At 54.9% G+C, this 25,328-nt stretch overlaps 11 protein-coding genes across 11 annotated transcripts; 4 read left to right on the top strand and 7 right to left on the bottom strand.

Moving 5' to 3' along the window:
• Window positions 1-1,723: 1,723 nt before the first annotated feature.
• On the bottom strand, window positions 1,724-3,523 carry HMPREF1541_02517 (uncharacterized protein; the record flags this gene model as incomplete). Its single annotated transcript, XM_008716872.1, has 2 exons — window positions 1,724-3,320; window positions 3,372-3,523. 2 exons carry the CDS (start codon window positions 3,521-3,523, stop codon window positions 1,724-1,726), a joined length of 1,749 nt encoding a protein of 582 aa, XP_008715094.1.
• A 2,413-nt stretch (window positions 3,524-5,936) lies between these two features.
• HMPREF1541_02516 (uncharacterized protein) lies at window positions 5,937-8,799 on the bottom strand (the record flags this gene model as incomplete). The annotated part of the gene is made up of 3 exons (XM_008716871.1): window positions 5,937-6,488; window positions 6,676-8,648; window positions 8,703-8,799. 3 exons carry the CDS (start codon window positions 8,797-8,799, stop codon window positions 5,937-5,939), a joined length of 2,622 nt encoding a protein of 873 aa, XP_008715093.1.
• Window positions 8,800-9,656: 857 nt separating this feature from the next.
• HMPREF1541_02515 (glucosamine-6-phosphate deaminase) lies at window positions 9,657-10,827 on the top strand (the record flags this gene model as incomplete). Its single annotated transcript, XM_008716870.1, has 2 exons — window positions 9,657-10,418; window positions 10,477-10,827. The coding sequence occupies 2 exons, from the start codon at window positions 9,657-9,659 to the stop codon at window positions 10,825-10,827; spliced, it is 1,113 nt and encodes a 370-aa protein (XP_008715092.1).
• Window positions 10,828-11,531: 704 nt separating this feature from the next.
• Window positions 11,532-13,049, bottom strand: HMPREF1541_02514 (uncharacterized protein; the record flags this gene model as incomplete). Its single annotated transcript, XM_008716869.1, has 1 exon — window positions 11,532-13,049. One exon carries the CDS (start codon window positions 13,047-13,049, stop codon window positions 11,532-11,534), a length of 1,518 nt encoding a protein of 505 aa, XP_008715091.1.
• A 1,246-nt stretch (window positions 13,050-14,295) lies between these two features.
• Window positions 14,296-16,056, top strand: HMPREF1541_02513 (uncharacterized protein; the record flags this gene model as incomplete). Its single annotated transcript, XM_008716868.1, has 2 exons — window positions 14,296-14,539; window positions 14,591-16,056. 2 exons carry the CDS (start codon window positions 14,296-14,298, stop codon window positions 16,054-16,056), a joined length of 1,710 nt encoding a protein of 569 aa, XP_008715090.1.
• Window positions 16,057-16,494: 438 nt separating this feature from the next.
• Window positions 16,495-18,077, bottom strand: HMPREF1541_02512 (uncharacterized protein; the record flags this gene model as incomplete). The annotated part of the gene is made up of 3 exons (XM_008716867.1): window positions 16,495-16,880; window positions 17,032-17,343; window positions 17,528-18,077. 3 exons carry the CDS (start codon window positions 18,075-18,077, stop codon window positions 16,495-16,497), a joined length of 1,248 nt encoding a protein of 415 aa, XP_008715089.1.
• Window positions 18,078-18,492: 415 nt separating this feature from the next.
• On the bottom strand, window positions 18,493-19,134 carry HMPREF1541_02511 (uncharacterized protein; the record flags this gene model as incomplete). Its single annotated transcript, XM_008716866.1, has 1 exon — window positions 18,493-19,134. One exon carries the CDS (start codon window positions 19,132-19,134, stop codon window positions 18,493-18,495), a length of 642 nt encoding a protein of 213 aa, XP_008715088.1.
• Window positions 19,135-19,153: 19 nt separating this feature from the next.
• On the bottom strand, window positions 19,154-19,489 carry HMPREF1541_02510 (uncharacterized protein; the record flags this gene model as incomplete). Its single annotated transcript, XM_008716865.1, has 1 exon — window positions 19,154-19,489. The coding sequence occupies one exon, from the start codon at window positions 19,487-19,489 to the stop codon at window positions 19,154-19,156; it is 336 nt and encodes a 111-aa protein (XP_008715087.1).
• Window positions 19,490-20,117: 628 nt separating this feature from the next.
• On the top strand, window positions 20,118-22,589 carry HMPREF1541_02509 (uncharacterized protein; the record flags this gene model as incomplete). The annotated part of the gene is made up of 1 exon (XM_008716864.1): window positions 20,118-22,589. One exon carries the CDS (start codon window positions 20,118-20,120, stop codon window positions 22,587-22,589), a length of 2,472 nt encoding a protein of 823 aa, XP_008715086.1.
• Window positions 22,590-23,250: 661 nt separating this feature from the next.
• HMPREF1541_02508 (prohibitin-1) lies at window positions 23,251-24,146 on the bottom strand (the record flags this gene model as incomplete). Its single annotated transcript, XM_008716863.1, has 2 exons — window positions 23,251-23,772; window positions 23,820-24,146. The coding sequence occupies 2 exons, from the start codon at window positions 24,144-24,146 to the stop codon at window positions 23,251-23,253; spliced, it is 849 nt and encodes a 282-aa protein (XP_008715085.1).
• A 243-nt stretch (window positions 24,147-24,389) lies between these two features.
• On the top strand, window positions 24,390-24,955 carry HMPREF1541_02507 (uncharacterized protein; the record flags this gene model as incomplete). The annotated part of the gene is made up of 4 exons (XM_008716862.1): window positions 24,390-24,469; window positions 24,544-24,569; window positions 24,668-24,845; window positions 24,898-24,955. The coding sequence occupies 4 exons, from the start codon at window positions 24,390-24,392 to the stop codon at window positions 24,953-24,955; spliced, it is 342 nt and encodes a 113-aa protein (XP_008715084.1).
• Window positions 24,956-25,328: the final 373 nt, after the last annotated feature.

The following is a 25,328-nucleotide window of genomic DNA, read 5'->3' as shown; positions in this document are numbered from 1 at the left end:
TCCACCCCAGCGCTCGCCATCGGATCCCTCACCAGGGTTAGTGTTGGCCTCAAACATCTGAGGAATGGGTGGCGCAGAAGTACGCCAAGGACAATTGAAGCTTTCGAACGGTCATCCAGATATATCCCAGCAGTGGCCTATGAAAACCTTCTTTTGTCTTTCGGGTGTGCAATAATCCAGCCAAAGGAAGAATCAAGAAGTACAAGTTAGTGGTACAAGGACGAGGGAGAAGAGCTGGAAAGATCGTTCAGAAACAGCTATGAGAAGAGCACCTACCATGATATACCCATCTCAAGGAGGGGTCCAGTCGTCACAAGGCGTCTGGACATGGTGTTGGACTGTTGTTGCTTGCTTAACAAGCACCTATTCGAGAGCTGTCCACGTGAAGAGGAGTCCTCCGAGACGACAGGCGACGCGGGGCAGCGGATGGCCTTAGCAGCAAGCAGACGGACCGCGGCGGCGTAAGGCTAGACGCGGTCCAACATGTCCAAAAGACTCCCGTCTGTAAAGCAAGGCGTCCATTCACAAGCAGCCCGGCTTCAAATCATCCAGTTACTTGTCTACGGCCCGAGCACTGGGCCGGGGCAAGCTCCTGAAGCTTGGAGGGAAGGGAAGCTTTGGTTTCCAAGGCGCTGATTCGATTGGAGACAAGCAGATTTGAGTCAAAACGGTGGACGGAGGACAGGAGGAGAAGTGATCCGTAGCTCTCGCAAGTGGGAGAAAACGTGCTTTCCGCTGCACGGGACTTCTAATCCATCAGAGAGCTCGCTCGCTCGCTCGACACGAGGTCCTTTCACCAACAGCATGCCAGCCGAGGCAGGATACCGGCGGCTGCCCGCGGATGACAAGGCGCCTGGTTTTGCGATAGAGACCCCTACTGCGTCACTGATAGAAGGCAGACGCCCGGCACTACAATTGGCAGGTGCCCCAACGGCCTTATCAGGGGAACTTTTACTTTTCGAATACGGCCCCCAGGTCCCAAGAGATAGCGGAAAACAAGTGTTGCGGCCTGTGGGTGCAACCAAAATAAAATGACGTCCCATCGGCAGTGGCCGACGGCTCGGAATCTATTTGCTGAACCGTAAGCTCCAAGCGAGTGAGTTGAATGGGCGCCTATGCACGCCCAGCCGGTGAGCTGAGGTGCCAGCACCAATGCCATCTGGTGCAATGAGCAAGCGTGGTCTTGGGGTCACTGTCAGCTTTCGCTGCCATGAACCCGAGCAGTCTGCAGCTCGGTTCTCTGTGTGGAGAGACACAGAGCCAAGAGGGGCTGATCGCCCAGGCTTAGAAGCCGTACGCGGTGCGGAAATCTGGGCTCCAAGGATGCATAAAAAGTATGCAGATAGAGTTAGTGGTTACGAACGTGGTGAATGTCGCGGGAACCAAAATATGTGAGCAGCGTTGCGTCATCGCCACCACCTGCTGGCGTTCGTTGCCGCCACCGAAAGCAAAAACAGAACGGGCAACGATGAGGCGCGAGCGGTGAACGAGAATGCAACAGGGAAGACAGCATCTTCATTTGATTGATTTTTGTCATACTCCACGTACGCATGGGTATCTCTTTACATCCATCGAATATCATCATTTCGTCGAGCGCTGGCTCTCTTGTATTGGATTTCCTGCATCACAAATGCTGTCGTAGAAAGCAACCAGCTCACATGAGTGCGCCCCTAGCCCTCAATCCCTGTTAAACGTAAATCGAATCATGATGCTTTTTATTTCGCTATGCGACTTCCGAGAAGTACCGCTTGCTCGTGCTGCCTCGGCCGACCATGGGCGACCTGGGGTCTGGAGGGAACGGGAGTTCGTGGTGAACCACATGGGGTCGGAAAACGGCATCTACAGGAGGCTGCCAGTCTTCAAGAGGTAGAGGAAAATATTCGTAAAGTTGGTCAGCGCTCTCGCCGCCAGGGCTAAGCATCGGACCAGATTTGCGGTGTAAAAGATCCGGCCTGTGTGCATGAGACGACGAAACTGAAGAAGGAACTGCAGTCATAGACGTGTGATGTGATTGAAGTCTAGGTCGCTGTGACGGCAGTTCTCCCAAGGCGTTTGTCGGACTTACCCCGGAGAGCGTCTGAGCTCTGGGTTTGCCAGTGTTCATGAGGTCCGGTGACGGCAAAGGGTTGGAGGTCGGGGGCTTGGTTGAGGATTGTCGAGATTGCGGCTGGTGAGGATATGGGCTACCACCTTCATCATCACTACTGAAATGAAGGCTTTCAGGCCCCGACGAACCCATGCCCGCCGTAAAAGTAAAGGCGTAGGCCGGCGTCTGCCCTTCTGGACTAAGCGACGATGGCATACCAGGAGGATTCATTGGAGTGGTGAAAGTGGGTGTCGGGAGAGGCTCGGGAACAGACGATTCAGTTTCGTATTTTTGCACCATATGCAGGCCCTCTTCGGGAGGAGTCTTGGCCTTGGGCGCCGAAGTGACTTGTGGGACCGAGGTGGTCGAATTTCGGGAGACGGATGCAATGTGCTTCCTTGCCGTGGAACTGCTGCTCAGAGGCAGATCCTTGCGGGCGGCAAAGTTGCGCGGACTTCTCCCGCGAACAATGATAGCACCAGAATGAGCTTCAGCTATTGAAATTTTACCGCCAGTCGACAAAGAAGCCAGAATCTTTAGGTGCAAAGTGAAATGCTGCTGGAGCTCCTTCCGTCGGCCATTGTTCGCAGTCGCAATGCGGAACTGTAGTCGCTTCCACTGGATAGGGAACGTAGTAAAATCGGTATCAAGGTCCTGTCCCGACATCTTATCAAGCTGGACGCTGGGAGGCTCTCGCTCGATTTTGTCCTCGGGTTTTGAGGTTTCGCCGCCAGAAGGAGTTTTCCAGGGGACGGAGATGATTTTGACGGTGTTCCCCTCCACCGACTCGGTCGCGGAGACGGTCAATTCTAGCTCGTATATAGGTATCCGTGAGCCGTCATCGGTGAAAACGTATCTCAGGTTCCGTGGAAGTGTGACGGAGCCGGTGATCTGAAATAGATTTCGTCTGTAGCAAGTGAGCTCCGGCGGCGGTGGGGGCGTGTCGGCGGTTGCGGGCCATTGCGACTCTGCGAGGAAGAACATGCCGTGAAGTTGAGCATTGATATTGACGGACGACCTTCTAAATGAGTCGTCCAGAAGTGTGAAATTGTATTGTGGCATTGAGAAGCTCAGGTATTTACTGTCGCGATCGATACTGGAGCTTTCTTCGCCTGGCATTTGCTCGAACTGGGCGATCGTGCCTTCGGCGAACGGATCTTCGAAGCTAGAGAAGCGCTGCTTCATCATGGCTTGAGGCTGTAGGCTCTGAGACGGCGCAAAGCCCATGTCATCGCTGTGAGCCCGTTAGTGAAAGGATAACGAATGGCAATTGATATGTGCGCACCTCATATATGGCTCCGAGTCAAAATTGGAGTACTGATCCTGCAGGTCCATGACCGACGGAACGCTCATGTAGTCGAGGTTCTGCATGTTCCCTGCCGGGAAGGGCATGGGACTGTTGCCGTAAGGCATCGAAAGAGGGTCGTAGCCGTCCATCACAAGAGCCATTCAAGAAATCGGGGTAGTCGTAGCGTGCGCGTCAGCAAGGGCGAGTATGGCCGTCGCAGCAGTGGAATGGTGGAAGTATTGGAGGGGTTATGGCAAGAGCATGCTTCGTATACGTGCCACACGCCACAGAAGATGATGATATCGATGGGAGGGGTGAGAGAATGGCGCGACAGGGCCTGATGAGGCTCTTTCAGCCGCTGGAGAGGCGACGGCCAGTCGAGGGAAGGGACGAGTGCGAGTAAAGTGGTGCAAACAGCAAAAGTGCAGTGATGCGGCGAGCAAATGAGATGCGAGAACGAGTTTGGACCCCGTCAAGTGGGCCACAGTCGGGGTTTCCGACCGCCTAAGAGTCTGAGCTTTGCTTGATGGATCAGCCACCGCTGGAGAACATTGCCCCTGCAAAGCACGAAACACCAATGTTTGCTTCTGGCAGCTGAGGAGATGAGAAGTCGAGGGAGAGGGCGGGCGATCTTGCGCCACGTTCGGACTGTTTTGAAGGGGAAGAAGCCGAATAGCCCACTCGATTGCGATTGACCGGGGCATGTTCTTCTAGAAGCTCAGAACACGCGCCTTAGGCTTTAGCGCTGCCTGAGCACACCAGCAGTAGCTGCCTCTTTCAGTTAAGCCACTAACTAGCTGCTGGGCGTACAGCATGGAGCGTTCCGCGATGCGAATGAGTCGTTGCATGACGATGTTGGCCGTAATGACGATAATGCGGGCGTCTGCATTTGCTTGAGTTTCCTTGCCTGCCCGCAAGTCTTGATCAAGTCATTTTCCGTTCGTGGATGATAGCACCTGCTGCTCTTGCCAATCCCTAAGGACCGGAGACTGGGGCCAATGTAACTGACTAGCTCAGGTGGGAAGGCCTAACCGTGAAACTGTGCCAGGTGCACTTGCATCCTTTCCCGACGGTCATAATTTCAAGCTTCTGGCAGACTACCATGCCAACATCTTCTACAGTGGTAAAGCTGCAAAGGCAGCAGAAGCGGTCTGTCCCTAGTACGTGCGCACTCCATCAGTACAGGCAGCGTGATGGCCATGCTGCCGCGCTAGTAGATCTGTGCATTACCCCTTGACTGCTTTTAGTATCCCCCGGAGCGCCTGAGGTTTAGAGGTTAGCTTGTGGAATTTCGAATGAGCTTCCATCGTACTCTAGTTTGAGACCTCCACCCACAAGCGCTAGCCACTAACCACTAAGGCCCCTCAGAGGCTCAGTCCACACAGACCTCGGGAGCTATTCCTCCGTATCAGTACTGAGAGGTGAGAACATGTGCGTCCCGCAGGTCTCCATGGATAGCCGTGGTTCGCTTCGCGCCTCTTTCAGAGCGGCCCACGGGGGTTTAGCAGCATTTGGATGGAGCCCGTTATCCGCGCACCGGGCGGAAATTCGGGTGTCTCAACTCACGTTACCAATCGCTACTAAGCATGTTTCCACCATAATTGCCAGAACTGGTCAATTCCAGTGTTCTTCCACGTTCGATAACGCACAAGCGAAGACCGGCCTGCGTGGTCTGGGTCATTCCACAGCTGGGAGCATGTCTTGTCCACCGACGTCGTCCAACTATCTGCCAACATTGTCCTGACTCGCAGACAAGTCTGCCCTTGCGTACTTCCTTGTCCATCGACAATCAGCGATCTAGCGGTCAGGAACAAGCGTTTCTGTGCCGCGCACGCCACCACCCAAGCCCCAGATCTCCGGGCCGTACTGGATAAGCCATTGTGGCACCAGAGGAAAAGTGTAATGATTTGTGCTCATGGGAAAAGTCAAACATAATTCGGTAGACACCGCTCCTATAGAACGTGCGCCACCGATACGGCCCACCACACAGCGGTGGACATCGAAAGCGTCTTGAGTCTTGGTTCTTGGCCTCTGAGACTCCCCCCATCTTTGCAGGACGATGGAGCGGGCGCTCTCCGCTTCTACGCGGGTTCCCATGTTCGACACTTGCTGAGTCCCTGTTTTTGCAAGAAAGCTCGTAATACACAGCTAGCCGTCTGTAGTACAAGGTAAATGCTCAGGGGCGGTGTCCGCAACCCTTGTGAGACAGTCACTGACCGGGGGCGGAGATGCAAGTGGCATCCCAAACCTGGACTTTAAATAACAGGGCAGGGTTCGGGTCTCTCTTGTCAAGTGACTCCCCGCCCCATAATCGTTTTCGGATCCGAAGCCGAAAAGCAATTCGGTAGGATAGTTGAGGCTCGCAGTCAAGGAGACACGGGAAACCGTTGTGTCGATCCAGTGTATCAGGTTGGCGCTGTCAGGGTCCACTGCTTAGGATCATGTCCACTGACTTCATCGAACGTTTGTGCGACTTGAAAACCTAGTGCATAAAGGTAATTGATTCCTGCGTCATCTCGAACCTGGCTCTTGGTTAGCGTCTGCGTAGTCCACAGCATACAGTCAACGGCTCACCCTGTCCAAGACAATTGTTGCGACCCCTTGTCTCTTTAGCTGCCGTACCCCAAGCAATACGAGTCCTTGCAGCATTGCATACCGGTCGTTGGTCGCAGGAGAGATTACCGGAGCAGATATGCAGCCCTTGGTGCTGTTATTTAGGAGACCAGGAGCGAAGCTTGCAAACTTCGAGTCTGCCCTTAGCATCAGAACGGTTCCCATAACGGCGCCGTCGGTCGCTCTTTTGGCCCGAATGATGCTGCTGGCCTCCTTGTTCTCGAGTGCCATATTGTAAACGTCCAAGAGGTCGCTTCTGGCGCATCTTTTGAGGTGTTCCATCACAGGTATGGCATATTCGCCGCCGGAGACCTGGTCATACTTGATATCGGCAGAAGACAGTGACTTGCCCAGACCATCAGGTGGCGACCAGCTCCCAAGATTATCAATAACCAAGGTATAAACGGTGTTTGCAAGCGAAACATTCCACCCTAATTTGGCAAACCATTGCCTCGCAGCCCTGTACTCGGCTGTATCAGCTTTCGGGATTCCGAGGAAGACCTATAGACCTCGCGATTAGCTCTTGATGGCACAATTTAGGAGTGTCCAACTCATGTGCTGCTAGACCTTGCTGCAGACAGCTGGACTGGCTTTGCAACCTTGGCACAGGCTTCCGGAGGCTGGAGATACAAATTGCAGATTCCAGATTCAAGAGCACCATCAACCCAAGAGAAAGACCATTACTCACATTAGGTAGCCGACTTCCAAGCTGGAACTTCTTTACTCCTTTGTTCTGAAGCAGCGCCCGAATAGCCCGGTCGTGGAGCGAGTGACCAATTGAGAGTCGCCGCCGACTAGGGTCGACCACGATGGCGGCAATACAGCCCACGGCGGCTGCTTTGGAATAGTATGTGGCGCAGAATCCGAACAATTGTTTTGTAGTGCTGTTGCGCACCACGAAATGCGACTCGTCGACTGCCGCACTGCGCAAAAGGAACGTACTGGAATTGGATCCTTGTAGAAGGCCAGCTGCAACGGAGCCGTCCTTTGCTGCTTCTTTCAGCAAGTTGTCCAGTGCAGCAGCGTCTCTATCCTCTTTGAAGTTTTCGACGAGCCATTGCTGGCGTGTGGGTTTCGATTGGTGCTTGTGTCCAAATGAGCCAGGCAAGATCCCTGTGCCTGCGATCTCTCCATAAATGACCCTGACTGCAGCTTGGAGCGCGGTCTCGGTGAAATCATAAGTGCAGACGTAGGTTCCGATGGACGTGTCTGCCGCGAAGTCGAATGGGGAGCTCACTGCGATTACAATACAGGGCTTCTCCTTCATTTGACCGTTCAGGCCCGTAGAGAGCTTGCACAGCATGGAAACATGCTTCGCAAACGCATGCTGATACTTATTTCGTCCAGCATCTGCGGTGATGACGATAACAGCACCAGCGCGGTTGATTAGCGTCTCGTGTACTGGCCGGATTCCATTAGCTGTGTATGATGTGTGCGCAACCTTGCCATTCCTCTGCCTCGCTAGCGCTCGCCCAAGTTCTCGAAAGACCTTTTCGCCACTCATGACTGAGGCATTGGGATCCCAGGAAAAGTGGGGGTCAGTGATAGGGAGCTCTGAGGATTCATGATGGAGAAGTGCATTGGCAGATGCTGGTAGAGGTTTCACGAGTGGTGTGATGAGGAGCAGCTCTTCCTCAGTCCTTAGAAGTTTTGACAGTGGCAGGTATCGTTTCTGATCGCGAACAATCGTGATGGATTTGTTGTAGGCGGCAGTAGATAGACCGGTGTGGAGGGGTTGCAGACGATTGAGGTTGTCTATGCCAAGGGGGGCGAATGCTCTTTCCCATGATGTGTAGATGCTCTTCATGGCAAGCACACGTTGCACCGACTCCTGGACGCGGAAGCGCTCGATCATGCCATTGTCGAGGCCGGCCTTCAGTCCGTTGATAGCCTCTTCCTGTACCGACAGCGACCGACATGTCAGGATCAAGTCGCAGCCAGCCTGGAAGGCCATGACTGTGCCTCCACTGATACCGATATTCCTGCTGAGTGCCTCCATCTCCAAGCATTCGCTTACTACCACGCCCTCAAATTGCATTTCATTGCGCAGAAGCTCCCGCACGATTTGCTCCGAAAGACACGCGTGCATCACGTTGACCCCTGATGATGACATTGCTACGCCGCCAACCATCATCGAATCAATGCCGCTTGCGATTGCGTTTCGAAAGGGGACGAGGGCACTCTGGCTGAGGCTTTCGAGGGAATCGGTGATGGTTGGAACGTCGGTTGGGGGACCGAAGAACTCCAAATTGCCATACGATGGAAAGTGCTTCCCACACGTCGCCAGACCAGCCTCCTGATATCCTTTCATGCATTCGACGCCGTAGGCTGACACTTCCTGGGGATCGTCGCCTATAGATCGCACTCCCAGAGGCTGATTCCTAGCGTTGGTCAGCACGTCCAGCACAGGACCTAGGATCCAGTTGATGCCGCATGAGCTCAGCTCCTGAGCTGTAGCGCGCGCGACATCCTTTGCGAGTTTCTTGGACCCCGCCGCCGCCATACCCATAGCACTGGGAAATTGGCGGATGTAGACCTCATCGTATAAGCTGTTGACACCTCCGTTCTCCTGATCGATGGCGATAAGCAGTGGCACGGGATGTCCAGCATCGTGGGCTATCTGCTGAAGATCAAGTACGAGCTGTGTTGTCTGGGCGGCAGCTGTGGTCTGTCAGTATCTGGAACCGCATACTACGAGTCTACAAGGGCCGGCACATTTGAGGTTTTTGGCTGTCAACAGGATCGAGCCGACATGGTAGTGTTCGATCAGTGTCCGCACCTGTTCAGATACAGTAACACCGTCGAAGCCCATGATAAAAAGCTGGCCGAGCTGCCTAAATAAGGAGCGCAGCAGGTCAGCACGCGTCGGGAGCACGACATCAGGCTAATGCTGGATAAAGTCTTACCTGGCTTCGTCCCATCCTTGCGGCCCATCACCATTCGTGGTGGCCATGAATTCATACGGGCAAGATGTCCTCGAGAGCACGTGGTTGGTGGGACCCGCCGGCCCCGGGGGCTTTGAAGAGCTCTCAGCGGGCCCAGTCCGCGCTCGGAAGGAGGTGGTTTGGCAGGATGAAGCGAATGTCCGCAAAGTACCACGGTTGCAGTGGGAATAAAGGCATAGATGACGATGTTGCAGCAACAGAGCGGTACTGTTACAGTGGAAAGCTCTCGGGGTCCAGGCGTGTTGCTGCCTCGGCGTTGGGGCCAAACCCCATTCAGTCTCTGAGTCGCGGCAGCCAATCCATGGCCTCTCTCAGCAGGGCTTTTCCACCTTTTCTCCTCGACTACACCTTGATCCAATGATGGCAACCGTCGCCGCCGCATGTTCGGATTTCTCGATAAGAGTGCGACGTTGCACGCCGACCCTTCTCCCAGGCCACCAGACGGAGTCCTGCCCCTCCATCGCCTGCTCCATCCGCACCTCAGCAGGCCTGCTACGTGACAGTGACTTGATGCCCGCGCGCCCACCAAAATGCAAACTATGTCACAGCCGTTGCCCTCCCACTGGTACCAGGCTGCTATGTAATGCTCTCTCTGGCTGCCGGTGCCTGCCGTGCCTGTTTTCATTCCTGTCAGCGCTTCCTTCTCAAATGTTCAAGGCCTATTAATCTGTAGAACTCCTGCGAGAGACACTAAATCCTTACCCACAGAAGATCTACCATTGCCATGAAGGTCATCATTCGCGCCACGGCCTCCGAGGCCTCTCACCACCTCGCCGAACACATAATCCAGAGCATCAACACCTTCACACCCACGGAGGCGCATCCCAAGTTCGTCCTAGGTCTTCCCACCGGGTCGTCACCTGAGCGCATCTACGCCAAACTCGTTGCGGCGCACCGTGCGCACCGCATCTCATTCGCCAATGTCGTCACCTTCAACATGGACGAGTACGTCGGTCTGCCAGAAGACCATCCCGAGTCCTACCACTCCTTCATGTACAAGCATTTCTTTGCGCATATCGATATCGACCCGGCGAACGTGAATATTCTCAACGGCAATGCCCCCAACCTAGCCGTCGAATGCGCCGACTATGAAGCTCGCATGAAGGCAGCTGGTGGCATTGACCTTTTCCTCGGCGGCATCGGACCGGACGGTCATATCGCCTTCAACGAACCAGGCTCCTCGCTTGCCAGCCGCACAAGAGTCAAGACGTTAGCAGAAGACACAATCCGCGCCAACTCAAGATTCTTCAACAATGACCTATCACTCGTGCCTAAGCAGGCGCTAACTATCGGTGTTGGCACAGTCATGGATGCGCGCGAGGTCTGCCTGATCGTTCTGGGGGCGAGCAAGGCGATTGCACTACAAAAGACGATCGAGGGCGGTGTCAGTCAGATGTGGACAGCAACCTGTCTACAGATGCACCCGAACGCTACGATCGCCTGCGACGATGCCGCAACGGAGGAGATGCTAGTCAAGACAGTCAAGGTACGACGACTTTCCCCAACTCCACCTCTGGACCCCCCGAACTAACAGCCTCACCCAGTACTTCAAGTCCATCGAGACAGTCATCGCCCACACCACACCCGCCAACCAAAGCACCGCCATCGAGACCCTCGCCTCCCCACTGCCCATGACCCCGCCCCCCTCCACCGAGAAAGCAGCCGGCTGGCGCGGCGCCCTCAAAGAGCTACGCATCGACACCAAGCAAGACCTCCCCGACAACGAAGACATGGAGCTCACGCCCGACAGCATGTCCGCACGCGTCGCCGCCATCGACAGCGCCATCGGCATGAGCCCGCCCGAAAAGCGCAGATCCCTCCCTCCCGTGCGCCAGAGCACCATCGATGGCGATTTCGGAAACATGCATCGCCGAGTCAGCGGTGTTGGTGCTTGAATGATGAACGCATCACACACACCAAAGAAGAAGAAAAAGCATGAAGACCCAGAGGAGCGCGGCATCGGGAAGGGGAAGTCAGATTATGCAGAGCTTTGCAACCCATTCTTACGTGCATGGCGGAGAAGAGGAGCTCGCAACAGTTCGACAAAGTGCCAGAGAGAGAGACAAAGCAGAGAATGGTTTTTGTGTGGCATTGGTTCTGGTTAGCTGTAGTGAAATTTGTGTACTGCATAGCATACGCATTGCGACGAGAATCACGGCCGTGTGCAACAATTACGTGTGGTTTGGTTTCAGCGATTGATTGATTGAAAGATACCCCAGATTTGCAAGTTAGATGTTCAGACAATCTTAGATTTCCATGACCTACGTATTTCTTCGTTTTGGTGTGTCGTATGTGTTGTGTGTGTGTTTTTCTGTGTCAGTTGCCTACAAAAGCTACCTGAGATATGAATGTTTCTGGAAGTACGCGAACCAGTCTCGAGGGCAGCAAGCTGAGGTCGTGGATGAATGGGCTGATCTGGGAGATTGGGCTTACAGTAGACTTCAAGGCCTTGCTGGAAACATAGAGCCCACCAGTGAGCTGTGAATCCGAGGCAAGATGTTGCGCAAAACGAATTGATTTGGTATCTGATCATATATCCATCCTCATGCCTTTTCGTGGTCCCAACCATGCCCAAATCCACACAGATACACGACACAGCCTACAACTTTGACTCCTTCTCCAGCTTGGCGAACACAGTGGGCACCTCCCCGCCCATCTCGACCAACGTGCTCTTATTCTGTACCCAGTTCTCGAGTCCTTTCCGTCCGTTCTCAACACCCACACCACTCAGCTTCCACCCACCAACCGACATCTCGGCTGGCGATTCTCCCCACGTATTCACCCAGGTGATGCCCGCCTGCAACCTCCTGATCACATCGTGGCACTTGCTGATGTCCTTTCCAAAGACGCCCGCCGCGAGGCCGAGCTCGGTCTTGTTCGCCCGCTTCACCGCCTCGTCGACCGTGTCGTAATACAGGATGGTCATGACGGGACCAAAGATCTCCTCTTGCACAATTTTCATGTTGTCCTTGCAGTCTGTGAATACTGTGGGCTCAAGCCAGTAGCCGTTGGCGTATTGGGATGGGAGATTTGCGGGCTTGCCGACACCGCCTTTGATCAGAGTCGCCTTATCCTTGTCGATGCCGTGCTGGACGTAGCTTTTAACCTTTTCGTAGTGCGCCTTGCTGACCAGAGGACCAAAGTTGGTGTTCTCGCCCGCAAGGTCGCCGACGCGGATGTACTCCATTTTCTTGAGCAATGTTTTCTCGAAACTGGCTTTCATCGAGCGCGGAACAAAGACCCTCGTGCCATTGGTGCACACCTGGCCTGTCGAGAAGAAGTTGGCCATCATCGCCCCATCCACAGCATTCTCAACTTTGCAATCATCCAATACAATGACCGGGGATTTCCCTCCTAGCTCCATGGTCACGTATTTCATCTCGCCTGCTGCACTGCCCGCGACCTTTTTTCCCGTGCTGACTTGCCCAGTAAAGCTTACCTTCTGTACAATCTCATGCTTTGTTAGATACGCACCCACGTCTCCGGCGCCATATACCACGTTGAAGACGCCGTCCGGCAAACCGGCCTCGCGATAGATCTCCGCCAGGAATTGAGCATGCAACGGCGTCACCTCACTCGGCTTGTAGACCATGGCGTTACCCGCTGCCAAGCATGGCGCGCTCTTCCAGAGAGCAATCTGAATGGGATAGTTCCAAGCACCGATGCCCGCGCATACACCCAGTGCCTCCTTGGCCGTGTAGACCCACGCACTGTCTCTCAGCCGGAAGCTCTCCCCATTCAGGCCGCCAGAAGCTATCAGGTTGGCATAGTACTCGAGGACATCAGCGCCGGTGACAACGTCGACCGTCGAGGTCTCCGAGAAAGGCTTGCCTGTATCAAGAGTCTCGACGCGGGCGAGCTCGTCATTACGGGCGCGCAATAAAGCGACTGCTCGCAAGAGAACACGCGAGCGCTCTATTGGAGGCGTGCTGGACCAGGAGGGAAAGGCTGCAGCGGCGGAACTAATAGCAGCGTCGATGTCTTGTGGGGAAGAAGCGTGGATGGTACAGGTGGGCTGTGCGGTAGATGGGTCGATGGATTGGAAGGTATTGCTGCCAGAGCCCGACCGTTGGGGACTGCCGGAGTGAAATGTGTAGCGGTCAGGAAAAGAGGTCATGATGGTGATGCGGTGTCGAAGTGTGTCTCTCTTGAGCTCAGATGGAGTTGCTGTGAAGATGGCTTGACCCAATAGCTTGGCGTAGCCTCGTAGAATGATGGAGGTGGAAGGCGGCTCGGTAGTCGTGTGCGAGGGAAAGATGAGGCGAACAGATCTGTACCCCACAAGCTCGGTGGGTGCAGTGGTGGCTCCTTCCTCGTGCAGACGCTGGGTTCGCTTTAGCGTCAATTATCAGACCACTCGTTGATCACTGTACGGACGTACTGTTTCTTATCGAGGTAGCAGTCAGACTTTTGTACTTCAACAACCAGGAAAGGAATTTTCATCCAGGCAACGCAGGTCACTAGCCGGATCCGAGCCAGAGCTCGTTTTCACAACAGGGAAGCGCCAGGGTCGACGGACTTCTCCAGGTGAAAGATTTTCAGCTCATATCTGACACGCCCGGTTCTAATCAGTCACAGCTACAGTAGAGTCTGCTGATGCATGAAACCCTGGGGAAAGGTCAAGTTACCTTCCGGGTAGACAGTACACAGCAGTAGGGGCGGCCAGCAGCGGGGGTTAGCCATGCGTCGTGTGCCCCTCTTCCTGGCTGTCTAGGCTGGTACTAGCCTAGCGGCACCACAACGGCCCACGAAAAAGTCCTCCCGATCGAAGCGCCCGAGCTCAGCCTGGAGAAGAGCTTTTCGCGGCCTCCACTTGTAAAAGCCTTGCAGCTGGGCTTTACCTAGGATGATGATGACATCCCCGAATATCGCGTGTCCCGGCCTGCGATGACTGGACAACACACACCGAGCTGCAGCTTGGTGGTCCCTGTATTAAGGGCTAGAGCTCCAGATCTCAAACGCTCTCGTCTACGGAGCATTCAAACTTTTCACCGCCTATCGAGCTGTCACGTCCCAGCCTCTGTCTTGGGGCTATTCTCAAAAAGCTAGATGGAACCCTACCTCACACGACGACGGCATATCATCTGAGCGCTCTGCACTTTTGCTGCCCGGCCTTTCTCTAACCATCGACGAAATTTTCTGGCTTACAGTTCTCAGCCCTGGTTCCGAGCGTAGCTTGTTATTCTATACAGAATAAGCCAAAGGTCGGTGAATCTGAGCTCCCTTACCACGTGTCTTGTCGTACGACAATACAGCCCTGCATTGGAGCAATAGAGGACGCCGAGATAGACTTTCTAATCATCTCTTAACTGTCGATCAATTGCCCGGATCACCAAACGCCCATTTGCAGCAACACAGCCATTATGACTACCAACCAGCTGCCTGCAAGCGATATCAGCAGCTATGATTACCTCGTCGTTGGCGGCGGCACCGCCGGCTGTGTCATGGCATCGCGTCTCGCCGAGTATCTGCCCAAGAAGCGAATCCTCTTGATCGAAGCTGGCCCTAGCGACTTCATGGATAATCGTGTGCTTGACTTGAAGCAGTGGCTCAATCTACTGGGTGGTGAGCTCGACTACGACTATGGTACCACCGAGCAGCCTATGGGTATGATCTGATCATGATTCCAATCTCCTATTTCTTGCTGAACATCCCTAGGCAATTCTCATATCCGCCACTCTCGCGCCAAAGTTCTCGGTGGATGCTCATCTCACAACACTCTGATCTCTTTCCGCTCCTTCGCTTATGACATGGACCTCTGGCAGTCCCTAGGTGCCAAAGGCTGGACTTTCGACGAGATGACCCGAGTCCTTCACCGCCTCCGCAATACTATTCAACCAGTCCACGCCCGGCATCGCAATCAGCTCTGCCTGGACTGGGTTGATTCCTGCTCCAAAGCTATGAACATCCCTGTCATCCCCGACTTCAACAAGCACATCACCAAGACCGGCTCCCTGACCCAAGGTGCCGGTTTCTTCTCCGTCAGCTACAATCCAGATACTGGTCACCGCTCTTCTGCCTCTGTAGCCTATATCCATCCACTCCTACGCGGTGACGAAAGAAAGCCGAACCTCACGATTCTCACCAACGCCTGGGTCTCTAAGGTCAACGTATCTAACGGCCGCGCCACCGGCATCAATATCACTCTCCAGGATGGCACCAAGTATACTCTTACCGCTAAGGCAGAGACTATCCTCTGTGCTGGCGCAGTTGATACTCCCCGCCTCATGCTTCTTTCCGGCCTCGGTCCTGCAGGAGATCTGAAGCAGCTCTCGATCCCCGTTGTCCAGGACATTCCCGGCGTAGGCTACAACCTGCAAGACCATCCCGAGTCTATCATCATGTGGGAGCTTAACAAGCCCGTGCCAGCCAATCAAACCACCATGGATTCTGATGCCGGCATTTTCCTGCGCCGTGAGCCTCCCAACGCGGCCGCCACAGCCTCTCCTCAATCGCCTTTCAACCCCAAGAACATTCCCGATGGCGACATTGCCGATGTCATGATGCACTGCTATCAAATCCCCTTCACACTCAACACCGAGCGCTTGGGCTACGACTCACCGCCAGATGGCTACGCCTTCTGCATGACGCCCAACATCCCACGCGCGCGATCCCGGGGCCGGCTGTACTTGACGTCAGCCGACCCAGCCGTCAAGCCGGCTCTGGATTTCCAGTACTTCACTGACGCAGGCGGATATGACGCCGCAACTCTCGTCTACGGCATGCGCGCGGCGCGCAAAATCGCGCAGCAGAGCCCCTTCAAGGACTGGATCAAGCGCGAGATCTGCCCAGGACCCAAGGTCAATACGGACGAGGAGTTGAGCGAGTACGCACGCCGCGTTGCGCATACCGTGTATCACCCGGCGGGCACGACCAAAATGGGCGACGTACGCGCGGATGAGATGGCTGTGTGCGACCCGGAGATGAAGGTGCGCGGGCTGCAGGGTCTGAGAATCTGTGACGCCGGCCTGTTCCCTGCCATGACGAGCATTAACCCTATGGTGACGGTGCTGAGCATGGCGGAGCGGGGCGCGGAGATGGTGGCGCGGGCGGCAGGCTGGGATGGACACGTTGGCGTGCTGGAGGCGACTCCTCAGGCGGGTGAGATCAAGGCGAGATTGTAGGCTGTAAGCCTCATACTGTCAAGGTGGGAATGCGGGGAAAGCGTGCGATGTGTTTGACGCTCGCGAAAAAACAGGAGTGAACCCCCAAGGAAGGGGGTTTGATCTTATGTATATGGTATCGGTCGTTGGACGTATGCTACCAATGCCTTTGGATATGAATTTGATGACGCAAAGAAGATGGAAAAAGAATGCTAAAAATGATCCCAACTGTGCGAAGGAAGCGGAAGTGCAAGTCAATGCTGTCCCGGCAGGCACGAATTCGAGCTTCCTTACATGGTCGATGCGAGCACGAGTTTTCTGTGTCGTATTCTTCAGCTTGCCACCCTCGGCAGCCATGCTGCTGTCATGCATGCTTTCCCCCATGCCCAACAAACAAACGCAACTGCACACACCAGCCCGCCAATCTCCATCTCGCTCGGCTCTCTCCCTCTCTCCTTCTCACAATCTCGCCTTCGCATAACCACTCTTCCCCCTAACGACGCCAAACGCGCCCCCTCCCCTCCCAAACATGGCCCTCACATCATGCACCAAGTGCTCCGGCTTCTCCCACGCGAAGAAATGGCCGCCCCGATCCCAGCTCTTCTCGTACACGACGTTCCCCTGCGTGCGCGTCCAGCTGCTGGGCAAGACGCTGAGCTCGCGCGGGTTGTGGCTCAGGCCGATCTTGACGTGCGGGATGTACTGGCGGCAGCGCTCGCGCGTGACGCGCGAGGTCGGATTGTCCCATTCGTGCGTGGCTTCGTAGTAGATGCGTACGTTGGCGGCGGGGCCCGAGGTGCTGAACCAGTAGATGGAGAGCCAGGTGAGGACTTCGTCTTCTGTCCCTGGAGGTGGTGGAGGAGGGTTCGTTAGTAAAGACGGGGACGGGGATTGGATGGGTTTGCTGCGGAAGGGGTGCGCTGAGCTGGAGGAGAATCGAGAAGAGGAGGTTGGTTCGGAAGGAGATGGAAAGGGCAAGTTAGTAAAGAAACTCACAAGGGTAAGCATCTGTCCAGTCATGCAACTTTTCGTAGATCCAGGCCAGCAGCGCGACGGGGCTGTCTGCGAAGGCGTAGCCCAGAGTCTGTGGCTTGGTGGACTGCTCGGCGCGGTAGCCGGAGCCCTGGTCTTGGAACCAGTGGCTGCGAGCAAAGCCGGCGCGCTCGCGCTCGTTGTACGGTCGGAGGGCGTGCTGGGCGTAGAGCAGTGGGTTCGAGAGCAGGCGAGGACGGGAGCCATGGTCCATGTTGAGGTGCGTGGCGAGGCAGTTGTCCGGGAAGAGGAGGGAGATCGCCCGGGAGATGTAGTCTGTGGAGTTAGCGGATGGGATATGATTGAAGCGTCGCGGCGAATGAAGAGTAGATGTCGGATGTGGGACGAGCTGCGAGGCGCTTCTCGCTGCTTGATGACTCCGTCGGCAGCGTGTGCTGGGCCATACCTGAGGCTTTGATGCTTGAAGGGGCAAGTCCCAGTAGGTAAAAGGGTCACTTACATCCCCAATCACCGCCTTGCGTTACATATTGTGTATAGCCAAGCTTCAGCATCAACTTGTTACAAGTCTCTGCATACTGCGCAAGGGCGAAGCCTTTTTTCCTCGAGCCGGACGAGAAGCCATAGTTGGGCAGGGACAGCGCAACAAAATGGAAGGCGGGCGCGTTGTGGTGATCGGGGTCTGCGAGCTGCTTGTAGATCTTCAGCGCTTCCATGAAGCTGCCGGGCCAACCATGGATGAACAGTAGCGGAATGGCATGTTCAACCTTGCTCCTCTGGTGAAGGAAGTGGATCTGGAGCGGCTCGTAGCCGTCGCACTGGATGGTAGTAGTGAAATGGGGATGCTGGTTGAGTTCTGCTTCTGCTACGCGCCAGTCGTACGTATCGCGCCAGTACGCAGCAAATCTCTTCACGACGGCGAGCGGCGTGCCATAGTCCCAGCCTGCGCCGTCGAGCTCGTCATTGGGGAATTTGGCAAGCGAGAGACGCGTCTTGAGGTCCTCGACGGCCTCATCAGGCACAGAGATGGTGAATGGTTTGATGTCTGCCATGGCTGAATGTCTACGAGGACTACACTTACCGTAGTAGTCTATACTTCTGAGATGACTGAACTGGTACGCGCATCATTTGTCATACCGAGGGCCAGCGATTGCGAACTATAGAAAGTTTCGGGAGTGAAGATCGCAATGAGGAGAGCTGCATCCAGTTGGAGTTGCACGGTCCGCCGAAACCAATTGATGACGGCATTAATTATTGCAGTCATGGTGTCGTTGCGTATAGATAGATGCGAGAACCGCTACGGGCGAGATACTATCAGACAATAGACTGATGACTTGGTGTAAATTGAACAGTTTTAATTCGTCAAACTCCGAATCACCTCTGGTGTACATACGCTTTACGAAAATGAGCGAGCGCGCTATCTCTGTGATGCTTCTGACAGCAGTGCAGTGCTTTCGCCCATGCCGATTACCAGGTGACCCCGATCGGGTTTGAGGCCGCCTTAGACGACATATAAGTGGAAGTTTTATGAGCATCCGGCTTGTTCGCTGCAGCCCTAGGCGTAGTCTTCGCCGTTGTCTTGGGTGCGGGCTTCGAGGCTGCCGATACGGGCTTCTTGACAGGAGGCTGTCCGGCCTGTCTCAGAGCGCCAGGGTTGGCTCCTGATTTGGCTGCAGGAGCTTTTGCCCCGGTGGTCTTGGGAGGCGGCGCTGACTTCTTTGCAGGAGCCGGCTTGGATCCTGAAGCAGGTAGTGCCTTCTTCGCAGGCGGAGCCGTCGTCTTCTTCGAGGCGGGAGGCGGGCGATAGACGGACGGGGATGTCACCGCCCTGTTCCCAGCAGTTTTGGTTCCTGAAAGGCCCAGAGGGTTAGCAGCTGTCGGACCCCTGGTTCCCGAGGCCGCCGTCCAATCCATGATCGAATTACCATAGTCCTTGACGCCATCCCCGTACGTCCTGATCGTTCTGTTGATCGAATCACCCACTCCAGTCACACTATTGCCAACCGCATTGACAGCGCCTCCGGCGAAGCCACCCGCACTCGATACCGCGTTCGATACTGTTGGCGCTAGAGCATCCGAGACCTTGTCCAGAACCCACTGTGTTGCCATCTTGACCCCTTCTCAAGCTCTATGAGCTTCCGTTCGGTGCTGCAACAGAGTTCTTCTTGCTGGGACCAAGCTTGGGAGGCTTGCGTCGAGCTGCGTCACCCGTCTGCGAGGCGGCGTCCGAGGTCTCAGAAGACTTTGGAACTGGCTTGCCGACTTGCGTCCGGCCTTCGTTGATCTTGGGTCGAGTGGGGGGGCGAACAGCGCCGCTGTGGTCGACTGGCTTCTCCTTAGGGGGGAGCTTGGGAGCAGAACGGACTTTCCACTCAGGTTTGGCCTTGGGTGCAGTCTTTCCTCGAGTAGCAGTGACGTTGATAAAGTCCTGGTCGAAGAATATGTCAAACGAGATGTTAGGCATTGGGCCTTGTTGTTTGTCTTACAGCACTGCTGAAGACTAAATCGCCGAATGCTGGGGAGGGCAAGCAGTTATGTTGAGGCTTGGGATGATATGATGTTTCCAGAGTACAAGGCGGTGATTTTGACAGGAGGTAGAGTTCCGTTCACGATGAGTGCCAACGTCATATGAGATGTGGCGGTGCCACAGAATGTGGTGTTGGAGTCGAGCCCCCAGCTTTGGGACCCCTACGTGCATGGATTCTGCCATGAAATTCCTGCTTTCGCCACAACGCCCCTCACAACATCCCTGTCGTTCTGTCGAACTAAGCCGTACATACGTACCTCACGCAAAGACCCCTACCTAGAAATCGAAAGATGAGTGCACCAAGCCAGATCGCGACCGGAATGTGGCGCCGGCTTGAGCTGCCCGTCCACTCCACGCTCAAGCTCCGGCAGCATGGATAGCCACTTCTTTCGGCCTGGCCTGGCTGCGTCTCGAATCGTGATAGCGGAGCAGTAAGCTTTACCATCTGTGGCTGGTGATCTCAAGGCTGTGACGGAGTGATATTCGCATCGGTTTTCGTGAACGGCTTGCTTCTCATCGAGGCAAACCATGGGTGAAGGTGGTTCCAGAAGAGACAATCGCAATAATGTCGCTGGTACAACATCGCCCGAGCGCCGGCTTGAAGCTCGACTCCATCCCAGAGCGACCTGACAAAGTGCCCCTCAAGAAGGGCGAGTACTCAGTCGCTTCACGAGCGCTAGCTCTTTCGACGTATTTTCTCTCCGGAGCGCTGGCCATCAACTTCTCGCAGTTCCTCGGCACGCCATTGTACTTGGTCAATGAGGACTGGTATAATGCATGGATTGCGTTCACCAAGCAGTCCTTTGGGCTGCTGACTATGACCTTGACGCAGGCTTTTGCGCCGACCAAGGTCATTGTTTCTGGCGATGAGTCGGTTAGGGGGCAACTGCGCGTGTCAGGTGAAGGCAACCTGATACTGGACTTCCCCCAGAGGATTGTATTGATGGCCAACCATCAGATCTACACCGACTGGCTTTACCTGTGGTGGATTGCGTACTGCAATGGTATGCATGGCCGACTATATATCATACTGAAGGAGTCTTTGAAGAAGATTCCAGTCGTGGGGTGGGGTATGCAACTAAGCCAGTTCATTTTCCTGAAACGCAACTGGGAGAAAGATAAGCCGCACATGGCAGACGCTTTAGGGAAGCTCAACAAGATCACAGACCCCATGTGGCTGCTGCTGTTCCCAGAGGGCACAAATCTCGCACCAAGTACCAGGGAAAAGAGCGCATCCTGGGCACAGAAGACTCGAATCAAGGATATGCAACACACTCTCCTGCCGAGGATGACCGGATTACAGTTCTGTCTTCAAGAGCTCGCCAAAACGGTGGACTACCTGTACGACTGCACTATCGCATACGAGGGCGTACCTAGGGGTCAATTTGCGCAAGATATCTTCACGCTGAAGGCGGGTTATCTCGAGGGTCGGCCACCGAAGAGCGTCCACATGCACTGGCGCCGGTATGCGATCAAAGACATTCCAATTCACAACGACAAGGCTTTTGAGCTATGGTTGATTGCTCGATGGCGAGAAAAGGACGTCTTGATTGAGAAATATCTGCGGGATGGCAAGTTCCCGGCAGATCAAGGGATCACCAAGTACAAGTCTGGCAGAGTTGCCCGTGGCACAGGACATTCCCAGGTTCAGATTCGATCTAGTCATTGGTACGAGTTCCTTCAGATATTTGCGCCGATGGGCGTGCTGGCGATGATATTGGCAGTGTTTTATGGCGCGTTACCTAAGAGCTTCTGGAACAATTTCAACAAGCAAGCTTTGCAGTCGGGTACTCAGGACATCAAAAAGGCTGGCCAGCAGGCGGGTACACAGGTCAAAGCGGCTTCCAGCACGCTTGGGGGCCTGACCTTGGACGACGTCTTCGATAAGGACAAACAAGAGGACTCGTTCAAGAAGGGAGCATTGGCCGTCCAGCAATGGTTGAGTACCCCTCAGGCTTCGACGTTGATGAACCGCGTCGACTTCGTTACCCAATTCCTACAAAACCCTGAGCAGACCGTAAAAGAGTCAATGAAGGGCCAGCGGAAGGACTTTATGCAGTCCATAAAGGAAGAAGAGGAGCGACGCCGTCAGCTAAACCTTCCGAACTCTGCACAGAACGTCGGAGCCCAAAAGGGAAAATTCTGGGATGACCTGAAAAGGATCGAGAATAGTCGATATGGCTCCGTGTCGAGCTCTTCCTCACAACCTGCTGGGACATTCTGGGCCGATCTAAAAGCTGCAGAGCAGCGCAAGAAGGGTCAGGGACTGGAGTATGGTGCGCGTGGCACCTTCTGGGACAAGATGAAGACCGAGGAGAATAATCGGCAAGGCTCTGTTCATACCGTTTCCAGCGGTACCTCGTCTAACCTCCGTGGAGTGCGGACGCCGCCGTCGACATACTTGGCGTCTACCCGCGCTCCCTCCATAGCGCCCTCAGCTCTGCAAAGAAAGCCGAGTGCGCCGGCCAGCACAACATCGGCCGCTCCACCAAAATTGTCAGCTCCCAAACCACGGCCACAGCCATCGCGGGCAGCCTCGACCATTAGCTCCACCCCTTCATCTACACCGAAGAAGCTGCCGCCCTCAAAAACCAGTCCAGGAGTTCGGCCGAAGTCTTTCGCGCCACTCATGCCAGCCACAGCGCCCAAGCCGGCACCACCTCCAAAGAAGACGACACCAGCGAAGAACACTACGACCCAGAAATCGACGCCGGCCAAGATCAGCACGGCAACCAAGAAGCCTGCAGGCAGCACTGAGGCTACAAAGCCAACGCCACCGAAGACGCAAACACCAGTAAAGAAGCTTCCCAACGCAACAGCTGCTTCCAAAACGAACAAACCAACCACGATACAGAAGCCAGCAGCGGGCGCAACTCCTGCGAAGAAGCCAGTTGCAGCGACTCCTAAATCCCAAAAAACGACGAAACCAACTCCCGTGAAATCAAAAGCAGGCGGCGTGACGCCAAAGCAACCTGTCAAGCCAGCGGCGAAGCCAGTCGCGAGCCAGAAGCCTCCGGTCAAGGCCGTAACTAAGTAGTCGGAGAGAAGGCTCAATTGAGGCGTTACGAGAGCTTTCGACGTTCTGCCTGGCTGGTCTTGTTTCTTCGTATCAGAACAACGATACCCACACACCCTCTACATAATCATCTGTAATACTAGAGTCACACCATCTTGATATCTCCTTGCTTCTCTCATCCGGATACTTTCCATGCTCTATCTAGTCTTGAGTTCGGTCTTTGCCAGCCATGATGGAAAACCTGCTGGACCTGCACCCACGAGCAGCTGTATTCTTTTCTGTCAAAGTTCCTCAGATCTGCAAAGTTTCAGTACGAATTCAGCTCGATGCCCAAAGCCCAGCCAGATCGAAACCGGGCGTTGGGAGGTGTGCCGCGTGAGCATGACAAGCTCGAAGTTGGTGAGCTGGGCGTGTCGAAATCGCATGGTGATGAAGAGGGAGAGGATATTTGAAGGGCATAAGGGGGCGCTGAGAACGTCAAGGAAGGAGGCAGTGCGGCGTCTCAACAAGTAGGTCAAGTGCGGTGGCTGAGCGATAATCAATGCTCGAATCACACGACAAACAGCAGAGATTTGACGGTTGAAGTCGAGAAAGTCGTACCTTTTTGGTTCTCCGCTACTAATGCTACAGTAGAAATTAGTCTTTGCGATACACACGGCTGCTCACCACTTCGACGGGCTCGCTATGACCGCAGACCCAGAAGCAGGCTGGTACTCTTGCCCTTTCCCTCGCCGCCTTCGCCGCCCGGCAAGTACGTGACGTTGGGGTTGTTGGCCAACGTCGTTGCAATGTCCTTGGATGCCTCAATCCTTCTGATCTGGATCAGTCCATCGCCGGCCTTCGCAACCGCCTTGCTAATAATGTCCGCAGACTCGGCCTCACCCTCCGCACGAATGACGTTAGCTTGTCGTTCCTGCTCGGCTTTCTCAACGATAAATCTGGCTCGCTCCGCATCCTGCTGTGCGATTTGCTTCTGCTCGACCGCCCTCGTGAATTCGCGGCCAAAGGTCATGTGTGTGATCGAGACATCCTCGAGTGCGATGTTGAATTCTGAGGCACGCTTCATCAAATCGGCGCGAATGCGGTTGGAAACAGCTTCACGCTGGGTGATCAGCTCCGCAGCATCGAACTGCGCGACGATCGCCTTGAGAACTTCGTTGCCGATGGAGGGAAGAACACGCTCGTCGTAATCAAGGCCGAGATTCTGCGCGCATTAGCTTCACTACCTCGGTCTGGACTGGCAGAACATACCTGGTAGATCTTTGGCAAAGACTGCACATCCGGGCGGTGCAATACTCTTAGTGTCAAGCTAACCATTTGCAAGTCTTTGCTTCCCGTGGTGGTGCTGATATTTCTGGGCTTCGTGCGGACATCGTAGATGATGGCTTTCTGCAGCCAGGGAACGAGAAAGTGTGTGCCCTCGTTGGTGACCTTGTCTTGCACACCAGACAGACGGTCGAAGATGACAGCTCGGGTGCCGCCTTTCACATCGTACAGAGCGGCTTGACCGACGGAAATGCCAACAAAGACGGGGATCGCCCAGCGCGAGATGGTGTTGAGGATGTTGGGAGCCGCCATGTCGACTGTCCGCGGACGAGAGCGACGGGTGGGTGATTAAATGGAGTTGTGGGCGAAGCAGAAGAAAGAGTTGCCAGGCAGAGTTGTATGATGCATTGAAGCCGCCTCCGGACTTAGACTGCGCCAAGCCCAAAGAAAGCTTCCGACAGCTCCTGCGGCGTGATGCGTTTTCCAGCTCCATCGACCTCACTCTTCTGATCACGCCCACTTCTCCCCTCTTCCAGCTCGGACACTCTCGCCGCAATGAGGCCGACCGCTGCTCTTCGCCTGCAGGCGACCAGGATCCTCAGATCCAACGCGCACCCTGACCCGAAGGCCGGAAAGTACGTACCTCTTCGGTTGACGACGAGCTCGCGCCGCGATTGTCTGTGTGCAAATCAGGCTAACATTCTCATAGATACCTAGGCAGCTGGGGCGACTTTGGTATGTCGATGCTCAACTCTTCGCTCAGGAACCTCGTCTCGCCCTAAAGCCCCGAATCGAAGATACCCTGCGATGCCACTGATCTAACATGCGACCAGGCTCCCCAACGCAAAAGGGAATTATTACATACGCCATGTCTGCCAACCAGCAAAACCCTCTTGCCGGCACCATGCATGCCGCTGTCTTCAACGTCGCTCGCCGTACCGCCCATCAGATTCTCTACTGGCTCCCACCCCTGGTGGCTGCATATGTGGCCATGCAATGGGCTACAGAAAGGTAATATGGCGGACCACAGTTGTCGGTAGAGCGTAACTGACGAGGAGAACAGAAACGAGTACCTGAACTCGAAGCCGGGACGGGAGGAATTCGCGGATGCTGAAGAATAGACCGGGGCGCTAGTAAAGCGTCTGGGACCGGCTCAATGGCCGGCTGTACATGTTCATAAAATTGCAAAGACAATTCCAAGCGTCTCATCATTCATTCTGTCGTGCTCTTCATCGCACATCTCTTTCACGCGGCCTCCTCTGGCTACGTGCCTCGACTTTACTATGGGCGACAAACCACCATACCATATGCCGTGTTTGAGGCTTGGTCTCAGCGCACAGCTCGAGACTTTCTCTCACTTGGACGTTCTGTAGTCTAGAGCACTCGCTCGCCGAGCGCCAACCACTCGTAGCAACCACCACATCCTCATTCACCAGTGGCGATAACCCCAGTGTGCTCGCACGGCTCAAGCAGCCCTTCACGGCAGTTTGCCCC

The sequence above is a fragment of the Cyphellophora europaea genome (genome assembly GCF_000365145.1).
Source record: "Cyphellophora europaea CBS 101466 unplaced genomic scaffold supercont1.2, whole genome shotgun sequence".
NCBI lineage: Eukaryota > Fungi > Ascomycota > Eurotiomycetes > Chaetothyriales > Cyphellophoraceae > Cyphellophora > Cyphellophora europaea.
The sequence above is the reverse complement of the archived record's forward strand: the minus strand, read 5'-3'. Positions and strand labels throughout refer to the sequence as shown.